This window comes from Taurulus bubalis (genome assembly GCF_910589615.1).
Source record: "Taurulus bubalis genome assembly, chromosome: 16".
NCBI classification, from domain to species: Eukaryota; Metazoa; Chordata; class Actinopteri; order Perciformes; family Cottidae; genus Taurulus; species Taurulus bubalis.
In genome coordinates this window covers 12,245,167-12,259,320 of record NC_136604.1, presented here as the reverse complement: position 1 = coordinate 12,259,320, position 14,154 = coordinate 12,245,167, and the positions used below count along the sequence as shown (strand labels likewise).

General features: G+C 39.3%; 1 protein-coding gene across 1 annotated transcript; it reads left to right on the top strand.

Annotated features, from left to right (window-relative positions):
• Positions 1–3,177: 3,177 nt before the first annotated feature.
• Positions 3,178–11,431, top strand: LOC306748766 (regulation of nuclear pre-mRNA domain-containing protein 1A-like; the record flags this gene model as incomplete). Its single annotated transcript, XM_079231976.1, has 7 exons — positions 3,178–3,328; positions 6,175–6,304; positions 7,579–7,685; positions 8,210–8,304; positions 8,564–8,690; positions 9,409–9,584; positions 11,333–11,431. 7 exons carry the CDS (start codon positions 3,178–3,180, stop codon positions 11,429–11,431), a joined length of 885 nt encoding a protein of 294 aa, XP_079088102.1.
• Positions 11,432–14,154: the final 2,723 nt, after the last annotated feature.

The window sequence follows — 14,154 nt, the reverse complement described above, 5'->3', positions numbered from 1 at the left end:
TGATGTAAGTATAACACTGACTTGACTCTCTGACCCCTAACACTCTTGCAGATGCATTTCTTGAGGTAAAGGTGGTGAGATTTAAAAGTGATGCTCCACAAAGTTTCAAGTTTGAAACACTCAACTCCCTCCAGGCTTGAAAGGTGGCTGTTAAAACATAAATAAAAATGCATGCAGTACCGTAATCTCCTAAATCCAAGGTGACCACAGCCTCAGTTCTCCACGATGGAGCAAAGTAGAAACTTTTACTGCCACCTTTTTCATAGTATAGGCAGGAGTGAGTTTTGAGAGCAATTTATACTTTATACTTATTAACTTGCATTAACAACTATTGTATTATTCACTATCTTCTCCATTCGTTGTGGTTCTCTGTATGCTGCTGTAGTCTCATATTTTACCTCTTCAACTACATCAATGTTTCTTTTTCAGCATTTAAACACACAATTTTCAGCTCCATACTATTCTCCATCCAGTGTATTTTGTATCGTTTTCTTCTTTTACAGGTATAAAGATGCTGTGTAATGGATGGATACATACTGACGTCCAAAAGCAGAAAATAGCTGTCAAAGGTTTGTGTCTTTGGAAGCAACATCACTTGAAGAGGAGGAAAACTCGGTTTTGTCTCAGTAATTCAATATTTTTGTAACTTCTTGTGGTTTTTCAATTTCTGTGGGTCGAATTTACACTTTTTCTTTAAGGGCCAAGTGTGAACAAGACTTCAAATGAAGTCATGCCAGAAAAATCTGGCGTGTTGCGGTCACAATGGCCCAAAACAGTGATCACTAAGAGGAAAAAAAGGAAAACGAGGAAAGGGACTAACCCTGTGTTCAATGTAAGCGTGCCTCTCACCAAAGGGTCAATGCTGCTGGAGAGGACCTCTTTCAGCACGGACAGCCTCCCTGTGACATCTGCATATTCCCCTTCAGTCGACTTAGATCTCAGTCCCTTGCCAGAGTCCGACTCAGAGCGCTGTGAGTTGGACTATGACGCGGGATCATTGGAAATGTACCACGCTGAACACGCCTCACAACTTCAGCATGACCTCTGTAGTGGAGATGCAGATGCTGGACAATACATGGAACCAGAAAGAAACTTCACAGTCACTCTGTATCAGGAGGGGAATGGTTACTCCAATGAACACTTCCACCAGTCAGAAAACTTAAAGGTTTATGGGGAAAATAATTACACCGGAAAATATGGTTATCAAGCAAGACCAATTGAGAGATTTTACAACGATGGTCGAAATGAAAGCCCACAGACACAAACTGAGTGGATGCCACCTGCTTACTATGGACGAGAGACGAGCTGCACGGAGCAGTGGTACAATTCAACTTCACAGAGTAACGTTGGCGCAAGAGTGTCAAGAGAAGGACACAAGATGAACTGGGATGTTGCGCAACACTATTACTACCAACAACTCCAACCAAATCAGTCCATGGCACAAGGTCATAAGAGTCTTCTGCCGGGCAGTGAGGGACAGCATGGTGTGTCTGGTGAAGTGGCTGCTCGGTCCGATGCTGCGTGGATCAACGTTCAGCCTTGCTTTGGAGATCCCTGTGCTCCCAGTGGCAGCATTGCACCGGAGCCTACAAGGCCGTTTCACGAGATTCAACAGGGTCGAATGCCAACATACATGGGAGTTCACTATTGGTCATGATTTGAGGATTTCTGGAAGCTCAGATTGAGCAAATCCATTTTTGTTTGCATATCCAAAGTTTAATTCTGCTCATGTTGCCACAACCCATTAAGACCTCTACTGAAGGGGCTGGTCTCCCATGTAATGAAGTCACACGCCGATGCTCGAGCTTTGTTCCTCTAAAATAAATGTTCTCCGTCAGAAATGGGAACTTCCTAATGGACGGATGTTTTTCCTGGAGTGATACAACCTTCATATCCTCAGTATGCCACTTTGGCCCTTTTTTATTGTCAACATTTATTTTTTATTATTTTTCATTATTAAATTTGTGTGAAACGTGTTGATTTAGCATTTTCTTTCCTCCAAATCACAAAAATAAATATGCAAATGTGTACATCTAAACTGAAACAAGCCTGGAATGTGACATATTTTCTTGGATGTGCTTGACCATTTAGGTTTTCAAGCAAAAGTGTATCTGTCAAAATAAAGGATATGGATGATGATGGCCTATGTTTTTGTTATTTTATAGGTTTCAGATCACACTGACGTTCTGGTTTATAGTTGTCACTAAATTAATGAAATATGTACAAATAATACTTGTAATAATATCTACATGTTCTATTTCTTTTGGACCATTATGCCAATGCGACTGCATTATGTACAAGCTGTGTTTGTGTTTCTCCAAAGAAGAATTTACTAAAATTAATAAAATGTTTGATGGCCTACTTTTAGTTTTGTGCTTGAGTGTATTTTCTCAATTTCTTTAGGGCGACCTGTTTTTGCTATCCCCAGTTGACTTTGTCAGGTTAGATAGCACTATTAATGTACTGCATGATTAAGTTACTACTGTAACAATGCAAATGACCATTGCTGTGGTGCAAAACATGTTTTGTGAATGATAGAATGTGAAAAAGAATTGCTGTCTCTTGATTTTAAATGTTAAAATGTAAGATTTTAAATCAAAGTTCATGTTATGAAGGGTGGGGAAAGTTACCTGAAGAATGGATTTAAGCCTCAACGCAGTCAAATTCAGCAAATTATTTCCTCCTCATACATCCAACCAGTACAATAAACCAGCAACGACCTGACAAAAAATAACGCTATTCTGTTACATTTGTCACGCCTTTAATGAACTCATCAGATAATTCTGATAATGACTATTCTCCGGAATTATATCAGCAGCCTGTTATCACAGAAATGCGCGACACAACGCTCATTTATGTTGTATTTACAGCTGCTAGTTGGACGATCATATTCATGTCTGTAAATTCCATCGGACTTGAACGCAGCATGCGGAAGCAGCTCCTGCAGGCTGCTGTGGTCACAAGCTAAGTTAAACCAGAAAGGCAGCTCATCACTACTTGGAGAACGGCGGTAGCGAGCTAGTTAGCAGTAAGACCCAGGCTTTACGCAGGGCAGGCAGCGTACTACATTTAATTTGGATGGCTGAAATGCATGTGACGTTAGTGACCAGTGGCTAGCTGCAGAGACACCGTGAAGCTGCCTCTCCCAGTGTTGTCGCCCCCTCGCAGCTCGTCAAAATGTCAGCTTTCTCTGAGGCGGCTTTAGAGAAGAAACTGTCAGAGCTCAGCAACTCTCAGCAAAGTGTGCAGACGTTGTCGTTGTGGCTCATTCATCACAGAAAACACTCGAGGACTATTGTCAATGTTTGGATCAACCAACTGAAAAAAGGTAAGGTCGCCAGAAGCTAACAGTTAACGCTAGCTAGTTCCCCAAAACAATACAGACACACACAAGTTAACTTGTGCAGAAGCTGCCTATGAATAAAGCCTTATTGTTAATTTCCAATTGTCGCTATTTAATGTACCGTCACTGCTAACACAAGCCACATTTAGAGCAACAACGTCGCCAGTTGAAAAGGAGTTGATTGATTCGCCTGGCTAACCGTAAGGTAGTCTTGAACCACGTGACCTGTCCAACGTTGGCCTGGCCAATGGTCACGTGTGAGGACTAGTTAAGTTAAAGGTAACCTCTAACTGTATGAATGACCTTCAGCACTAATGAACAAGATGTCAGTCTCTCACATGATGTTTGCAATTAGCTGGTGAACATAATGGAGCATTTATGCAACTGAACCGCCCGAAGACAAAGAGGTGGAGACCAAAACTGAGCATCCAGGTGTTCACATTAATGCTAATGTCGCTCCACATCTGTAGGATGTGTAACTATCTTTAAGAGGTGATAATGTATCAATGCTGTATTTACAGCTCGTTCTACTGCCACCAAGTGTCCCAAAAATTCATGCAGCTTAATTTATGCATTTATTACAAGAAAAATAAAAGGCAGTGTGCGAACAGTTATACGATTTTAAAAGGGGATTTATTTTAGTGATGCACCTGCTAAGAATCATCATTTGACTGCAGCTCCCCTCAACTTTATGAATCTTTCTAGCGAGTTTCAGCTCATTGTTTTGCTTTAATAACACTGTTTTCGGACGCACCAGTCAGCTGTTTTCAATGAAGAGTTTCTAAAAGCCTCTAATTTATAATTATAATATTTAACTCAGGAGTTTGTGTAGACTAAAACCTAAAAGAGAGTGAATATTGGACTTACCTTTGCTAGACACGACTTTAAAATGAAATAAAATGTTGCTCTGTGACCGCTGAATGTGGTTATATGTCAATGCTTTTTTTCCTGATGGACTCCTGGGAAGTTCATCATTCATTTACTAGTTAAACACTGAACAAAAAGTTCAGTCACTTGGGATAGCTGATTGTCAATCAATAACTTCAACCTCAAATTCAGGTGGCCAATGATACTCCCTATGGTTAATTAATAAGGTATTCTAGCTTCTACTGTTTGTTGCTGCTGGCACAGACTTTCATTTTCTTCTGGAACGTAAGAAAACTTAAGCTACGCCAAAAGGGGTTTCTCAGTAATATTTTACCTTAATTTCTTTCTATTCTCAAGCACTGACATTTGACTTAAGTTTAAAATATGTCTTTTGATCCCCCAAAGGCTTCAAGTGTTCCACTGAAACTATTAATACAAGATACCCTGAAGTTCAGTCAGTGTAATACTTAAAGGCTTAGCCAGCAGTTTATGTCATGAGAAAATAATATAAACTACATTACTGTGTACTAGGATTGTGCTTTGTCTAATACCTCAACTTTGACAGATTGTGACAATCGTATACGCATGATCATTCCATCAAGTTAAAGTCAAGGTTGGCAATCTTGAGAAACCAGCAAGAGAATGCTAGATTAAATATCTAACTGAAAAACCCAGCCCAGTGTTGCAACTCTTTTCAAATGAAAGTAGCTAGCAGCACTGGCTCCAAAAGTCCTTAAACCTAGCAAGAAAGTTTCCAAGTCTGCAACACCGACAGCCCAACCCGTCAGGTCTCCCTTCAAAGCCACCCCCCCGAAAATTGTCTTTATGAAGGTAAATTTATCATAATGTAAGCAACGTACGTGGCTATTGTTATGATTGAATGATATGAATTAGCAGCTTTTGGACGAGTTTTGGTGAAGAGCATTAAGTAGCCCGTCCACTGATTACATTTGGGTTGAATTAATTTATTGGATTGGTTTATTACAGTCCTGAAACAGCCACAGATAATGAATTTATTTTATTTTATTCATTGACAGAATGATACAGAATGTGTTGAACATTGCTGTGTAACTGTAATGTAAGGGTTTCCTATGAATTTATAACAAGTTATTGTTATTATTTTGCATCATGGTGTCATTCAAAGCATGTCAAATGGAACATATATTACTAACCCTCCCATTGCTTACTGTAAACTAACTTATCCACATTGAATCATTACAGTTAAAGTTAGTGGGTTCACAAATGTATTTAGTATATTCAGTTACAGTACAAGTACATAATAGATTTCTTTGTGAATATTTTTACGAATTTGTTTTAAAAAGCATGTTGTATGGATGTCTGTTATTTTCTTATTGTAGCTAATACTGGCACACTTTTCCTTCGTGTGCTATTCAAAAGCCTAATGATGTCTCAAGAGGTTGTTGTATTTTAGCAGCGTGTCTGAGGACTTAAAGGAGTGTGTAGTGTTCATAACAATGGAGACGGAAATCACACATTTCTCTTGAGCTTTACGCTCAGCTTTGTGTTGACTGTTGTTCGAAAGACAACAAAGAGATATGCACCATTGCTTGTATAATATGACTGTGCTATGAAGAACATGTTGGTGGATAAAACCCCACTGGAAAATACATGTAACACAACAAGCTTTGTGATTAGAGTGAAGAAAATAGAAATTACATGTGAAATGTAATTATTTACCAACCTATTCCTATACGTAGTTAATATATAGTGAATAATGCATAATGTGTGACTAAATGGTTGTTACTGGATACATTTTGTTCTTAGCTGTGACTGATCGCTGTGAGTGTGAAGTGATTTGCTGGGTTTGATACACGGAAAAACTAACTTTAATATTTAGTTTTAGTTGGATAATTGACCTACCACTGTTCTTACGTTTCATTTGTGTAAATCATGGCCAAAGGCCTCACTTTAATATGTGTATGTGTGCATTTGAATGCATGCAGCTCCGGTATCACGCAAGCTGACCTTCCTTTACTTGGCCAATGACGTCATTCAGAACAGCAAGAAGAAAGGACCAGAATTCACACAGGACTTTTCACCGGTCATCGTTGATGCATTCAAACATGTATACAGGTCAGATTTTCTTTTGTAGGTCATTTGTAGGTCTACATTTCTATAAATGGCTCAGGAAAATGCATTGTTGACTTAACTAATTAGGACTGTGTAATGTGTGTTTTTAATTGTTTGTCTGTTGTTTAAGTACAGGGTTAGGAGGGTTACTTTGACAAATGTTATCCGATATAGTTACTAATGAGCTGTAGTACTCATTAACCTAATCCAAGAATCACAATGTTAAAGTTAAGTAATTTGATTACTTACCTTTATACCAAACATGCAAATTAAGACAGTAGAAAATAAAAATGCAGAAATATAGCCATCATTTTTGAAAAGGAGAACAACATCACAGTATGTGCTGCTTTTCAGTTTTACAAACTGTGGCACACAGTGTTGCCAGATTTGACCTTGGAGAAGCAACAGTACAAATATTCATCAAATAAATTAACCGACATGAACATTTCCCAGTTTGTCCTGTATTATGTTTGCTGGACCAGAAATTTGAAGCGAGCCGCTCATTTCATACAAACTGTCTTTTTTAAAAAAAAATTTTTACTAAGTTGGAGGCTATTCGGTGAGACTAGTGTTGTAATGTGTGTGTGTGTGTGTGTGTGTGTATTTATACACACACACACACACACACACACACACACACACACACACACACACACACACACTACTGTTCAAAAGTTTGGGGTCACGTCGAACTTTCGTTATTTTTCAAAGGAAAGCACTGTTTTTTTTTTTTTTTTTAAATGAAGATAACGTTAATCAGAAATACACTATACATTGTTAATGTGGTAAATCACGATTCTAGGTGGAAAGCCCATTTCCAGCAACTATCACTCCAGTGTTCTAATGGTACATTGTGTTTGCTCATCGCATATAAGACTAACGGATGATTAGAAAACCCTTGTGCAATTATGTTAGCAGAGCTGAAAACCGTTATGCTGGTGAGAGAAGCTATACAACTGGCCTTCCTTTGAGCTAGTTGAGTATCTGGAGCATCACATTTGTGGGTTCGATTATACTCTCAAAATGGCCAGAAAAAGAGAACTTTCATGTAAAACTCGCCAGTCTGTTCTTGTTCTTAGAAAGGAAGGCTATTCCATGCGAGAAATTGCGAAGAAACAGAAAATTTGTCTAATTTGTAAAATGTTCTATATATATATATATATATATATATATATATATATATATATATATATATATATATATTTGTATCTAATTTGACATCCCAAATGTCAGCTATTTGACTGAGAACCTGTTCTGTCTCGTGTTTTCCTGTCCAGAGATGGCGAGGAGGGCTGTAAGAAACAGTTGGGTCGGGTTTTGTCTATCTGGCAGGAGAGAGCTGTGTACGAGATCAACCTGCTGGATCAGCTCTCACAAGTACTTTGTAAGTTCACCCAACACTAACACTACTACTACTACTACTGTAGTATTATTACTTTGACCAGTAACGAGTCCAATTTCCAAAACAGTAATCATATTACAGTTATTAATCCAAGCAATGCTGTGTTACTGCAGTAATGGAACCAAATTAGTTTTTTGGTGCCAGGTAAGTTCACGTTACGATGACGCTGATGTGCATAGCCTACATTTTCCTCACTTTGACAACATTCCCTGTTTTTAGTGTGTATTTGAAATGCATCTTCGTGATAGCTCCACTCTAAAAAAGCATAATGAAAATAAAGATGATTTATTCATGAAGCCCATATACGCCTGTTTTGTTGATTTACTTACTGCGCAATCGTCTAGTTCCTTCCACCGGTTCTTAGTAAAAAGTACATGCATAGTGTTTTATTATAATCAAAAATGAATAAAATAAAGTACTTGGCTTGAGTTGACTGAGTAGCTGGGTGTTTGGCTGGCAGCTGACACTTATGGAAAGCTCTGTTTGTCTTTTCTTTTAAATCTTAGATGGAGAAAAGAAGGCTAAGAAGAGGCCGTATGAGGAGATCCGACCAGATGATGAGGACTTTGCTTCCCAGAGTTCCCCAGCTAAACCCCCACAGGTGATTGCCGAAACCAACAACATCGCCATAAATACTGAACCATGTAACGGTCCTTTTAATGATGCTTTTTACAGCGGATGTGGCTGCCTCTGGATGGATTTGTATTGCAATACTGCCTTTCTCTGCTGCCTCTAGTATTACTCATATTTGACACATACTCATGTTTACTGTTAAATTGACCATTCTTCCTTAACTTCTCTTCCTCCTTTGCTCCTCTCTCCTTCCTTCCCTGCTTATCCTCATCCTCCTTCTCTCTCAGACAGCAGAGTTAATCCAAGCTCTTCAGGATCTGGAAAATGCAGCCTCTGGTGACTCAGTGCTGCGTCAGCGCATCTCTTCCCTTCCTGCTGAGGTGCAAGACACGTCACTGCTTCACAGGATCACAGGTAGGGGGCAGAAAATGGCCCAGTATTGTACACACACGTATGATCCATAGCTCATTCACACGTCATGCACTTAAGAGTTGATAACGTAACTAATTAATGTCTTCATGGGTCGCAAGAATGGGTACTAGAGAAACTGGTATTTATGTAGAAGACCAGTGTGCACAAGTATTTTGCAACAAAAACCTGTGTGTCCTTCACAGAGAATGTTGATAATAGGATATAGTGGAGCAGTAATTTGGTCGACACTTCACTCCCCTTTTTGTCCTTCTGCACAATACCTCATTTGTTCTCATTGCTCAACTATCACTCAACAGTAGAAGATTCTTCTAAATATTCCAAGATGGTTCACTGGACCTTTTTAAAAATGTTGTCATGATTCGTATGGAAAACCTTATTTTCTCGAGGCTGAGACAACACGTCTGTCATTCAACCTCTTTGACATACTATACAATAAAGAGCATACAAAGCGCCTTTGCCTTCACTTCAAAAAACAAACATGACAAACAAACTGAAGTGCCCTTGAGCAGGACACTGAAACTGGAAAGATAAAAATGGCTACCATCAAGCATTGGAAACAAGGTTTGATTTGCCAGTGAGTTTACAGTAGCTTTTTACATTGTGCCAGTATTGATGGATAACTGAATGACCTCCAGTTGAACCCTCTAGACTGGTTATGTTTACGCACTGAGTCCTGCTCTGTGTGCTTTCTGTGCTTCAGATAAGGAATCGGGGGAGCGTCTCTCCCGGCTGGTGGAGGAGGCCTGCATGTTGCTAGCAGACTACAGTGGCCGCTTGGCAGCGGAGATTGATGATAGAAGGCAACTCACTCGCACACTAACGGTCTTCCTGCAAAGCCAGAAGGACGGCCTGACCCAGAACGAGGAGAAACTTGAAGTGCGTAAACCTATTTTTTTTCTTCCAATTAATGTACGTCTTGTCCACCTCACCTTTGTGTCATCATTTGTGTTTCTTGTGTTCATCTGTCTTGTGTAGCTGTGTGCTCAGACGTCTTTTGAATAAACATTTATTTTCATGTATTTCAGCATGTTGCATACTTCTGCAGAGTGCCTGTCATGTTGCTGAGTTAGACTCTAGATTTTAGACTGTAGATTTACATTGTATTGTCAGGCCTTCTGGCTCTAAAAACAGGAGAGATTCTGATTAGATACACTTGAAATCATTGAAAGATTTTCCCTTCTCACTAGGAGATATTTGTTTGTCATTTAACCCGGTTCAATCTTTTCTCCATGTCCAGTATATACGTCTATCTCTGACGGTAAGTATAGGCCAAAGCACTCGATCTCGAAAAACACAACTACATATATTATTTTTTGTGGTGACAATAACTGTCCAGTCTTCATCCACAGGATACCAAGAGGATAAAGTATTTCATATGTGTATCTTCACTCAGTCAAGTCTTTTGTAATAAAAATAAACCTGAAAATAAAAATGATTTTGTGAGTGCTTTTATTTTGCTGTTACATTTGCAGCTCATGATGTTACATTTTAAATTTTGAAGATGATCTATATTAACAGTATTGTTTTTGTAGTATGGACAGTAAATGTTACCTACACACTCGAGGTTAAATTGAGCTCAATTCAATAGACATCAAATCACTCAAATAGTGGAAAACTTGTGACAGGTCAAAACAAAGAAGGTTTAGGAATCTTGTTACAGGGCAGGATTATGTTTCCTGTTTTTGTTAGTATTGGTGACATGATTAGATATTAATGGAAACTAATGTACATTTGCAGTGTGTGACTCAAACTAATTTGGTGAGGAAAGCAATTTTTCTAGCACAACGCACCTACATTCATCAGCTGTAAACGTATACAATAAACACACGCATGCAGCAAAGATGATACATCCGAGTGACACTACATGTTGCTGTGTCTTTAAAGAGTAAAACACGATATATATGCAGCTTTGCTAGCTGACCCTCCGTTGGTCACAGACATTCATTTTCTGAAATGATCTCATAATCTAATCGGGCACAATGACTTCCCTGTAGTTTTGTTGGGTGTCTTGTGCAGAGAGAGTAAAATACACAAATACTTGAACCCTCTTTTATTCTTAATTGATTGGAGGAAGAAAGTTTGTTTCTATTTTGATAATCTTAAACATGTTTCTTAGATGAGGTGAAAGTAAACCGTGTAGCAAGTTAGTTTTATAGCTGTGGCAAAAATGGTGATTCCTTTTTTTTTTGTAACTCACAATAAATGTAGGTGTTGAAAGGGTTGCAAGCTTAGTGGGCAAAAACATTTGTTTAACATGCTCACACAACTGTTCAAATGAGGCCTAACTGTGAGAGACAACACAACATGTTTGTATTTAGCCAGAAATCCAAACTTTGTGTCATTAAAGTTAAGTTAGACTTTTAACTAACACCCCTTTCTGTAATTCACAATGCATATGCAAATAATTACATAACATTATTTATATTTCTTAACGGCCTTCATATCCTTTTCTTCACCTTTTTCTAATCACATGATGTCAATCCATTACAACTGTCCACTTGCCACTAATTGTTTGACCAAAGTGGCTGTTGAGACTTTGACAAATAAAAAAATCACAATGTCACTAATTCCAGCTATAAAATATTTGATCTCTGATGGATTTTTTCTGCTGTGGACATTTTCAGGAATACAAACGCAAACTGGGGAGGGTGACCCAGGTCCGGAAGGAGCTGCGTGCGCGTCTGAATAATCTTCCAGGAGGAATCTACAACTCTTCAAAATGACTCACGTTTTGCCTCCTGACCAGATAACCTGGCCCTCCTGCTTCTGCAACATCTCAACCTGCCTCTTAGATACTTGATCAGTGACATCGCCGTAGTCCGCTGTTCTTAATTTTGGAAAGTGTCTGTGCGGTGACCTGTCTTTCTCATTATATATCCACTTTTTTTATCCATTTTTTTTTATTTTTCATCCAGTGCTAGGGGCTTTTCTGAACAGAATCTCTTCTTTTTCTGTCTGTGAGTTCATCTCTTTGTGCTGAATGTGATCAGTACATTGAAAATTACAATTCATACTCATCAGACGCAAGCCCCTCTTGGTTTGGTCCCTTTAAAGTGACATCGGAGGTAATGCTGGTGTGATATTTTTGTATTTATAGTGACTTAAGATAATGCAGAGAATACCCCCCTAATGTGATCATGTATAATATGTTCAGTGTTTTGGATTGTTTTCACTAGTTTCTTTAACTGGTCTATACCTGTAAATGCGTCTGTCTAACTATTGGTTATATCTCATTGTTTTTATGCAGTGTGATAATGGCCTCTGAAGAGAACGGTACATGTGTTCAATCTTTAGGAAACCACATTATCAAGCTGAGCAGTAAGCCATGTCCCTGAAAGCAAACCAAAATGTGTAATTGTCATTTTCGTGAAGCCTCTTTCTGAGAGGGGCTTGGAAGTCATGTGTCAATGCACATATTCAAATTTGCATGTATATATGATGGGAGTTATACTTGTAAATTATTTGTATCTATGTTGACATGGCTTGTGGTGAAATAGTCATTCAGACAAATCACTAAGGTGTGTCCCTGTAGTCTACATCTTCATAGCTGCTCAGACATCCACTGTACTGAAATAATGAGTGAAGGAGTCTGTTGTCTTGTTTACTGTATCACACTGCTTCATAGATTCCTCCTTAACTCTACTGAATGCTGTCCGGATGCCTCACACAGCTTGATAGGCGTCCCCGTTTCCAAAGCCAGACTTAAGCTGTTGTTTTTGTACATTTGAAGCAAATTCTTCTTAGAACCAAATAAACAGAGAATGTACAAAGCTTTGCAGTCCTGTCTGCAGTGTGCAGTGTGTGGCCTTTCAATGTGATTGCACTTGCTGGGTCCGGCCAACAGGGGGCGTGAACGGACGACCGCCAACAGGCCCGGATCTGAGGCCACGTCGCTCTTGTTTCCCACGGCAACATGTGCACGAACACCGGAAGTAGCAGCAGCAGCAGCCTTTTTGAGCAATTTCGTCGATTGATGAAAACAGAAACCGCTATAGATCGGACAATATATGCAGTATAAACCACATACACGATCACTCGCTAGTGTCGGTCAGATCTATTATTTATTATTTAGTTATTATAACCGTTTGCTAAGCAACGCAATTAACGGTTTCTTAAGAAGACAACGTCAACAATGGACAATTTCGAAACGCCATACGAAGAGGAGGCTGGATTTATTGAATGCACGGTAAGCTAGCATGACGTTACATAGAGTTTCGTGAGTGTTTACGCTCCGGTCCACCTCGGTTATCTGTACCTAATGCAGCAGACCCCTCCTCTCCCAGTAAGAGATGTGTGGATTCACCTTAGTGGTTATTGTTGTGGCTGTAGTTTGTGTTGCTACTGACTGGCACTGCTTCGTACAACATGTTTCTAATCATGTCTACACCTGTGCCCCTAATGTCTGCTTTAGTGTATGGTGTGATATACTGATTTCTTTCTGTTTTCTCTTTGAATCCAGGTCTGTGATAAATCCATAAGGGGGGATACCTTGTACAAGATACACCTGACGACACCAGGACATAGAAAGGTACACGGCACAGTTTACTGGTGTAGAGAGCTGGGCAGTCTGTGAAAGATTTGTTGATTTGAATGCAGGTTAAACACCCAGTAAGAGACTTGTAAGGGAATAGACAGTAAGCACTTGTACTGTGACTTGTGATTTTTCTATGGCATCCTCTTATTCAGTCACAGGGTTTTCACAGGTCCAAGATGCAACTCAAAACAAGGAGCAACCAAAAGTGATATTACACTGTCTTTTGAAGCCATCAGCAACATCTGGAGCCTCTTAGAAAGTGTTTTATTTATCATGTATTGCCTGCTGGTATATCCTGTGACCTTACTTACCAGCCAAACATTATGCATTTTGTTATGCCAAGGTTAAACAATCTGTTCGCACAGTAAGTACCAAATCAGGTGTTCCACATTTCTTCTTGGGCAGACTTGAAGCTGAACCATACTGTTCCGTCCCTTCTTTAGCAACGAGCAACCAGGAGAAATGAAAGCCTACCACCATTTGTCTTTGACCATTATGAAGACTCTGTCCAGCTCATTTTGGGGGAATGCAGTGTCTTTGTGCAGTGCACCTTGCAGTAAGTTAATGGCACATACGAAAGCTGCCAGGTTGATCTGCATTTCTGCTATTTTGTCTCAAATCATCACATGTGGATGATTGAGATGGACATATCTTCTTTACAAGAGCAGCAGTTTTCCTGTTTTTGAAAAACATACTTTGCTCCACAAAATGTCGCTGTTCGATTTTTAAAGCAACCATTTGTTTTTTTGGAGGTCATCGCCTATAGATCAACCTGCATTATTCTTGGTCCACTTCAAGAAAGAAAGAAATTATTCTTTACTATCCGCTTGGGGAAATTGGTCTCTGCATTTGACCCATCCTTAGTTATTAAGGAGCAGTGTGCTGCCGTGAGGCGCCCGGGGAGCAACTGGG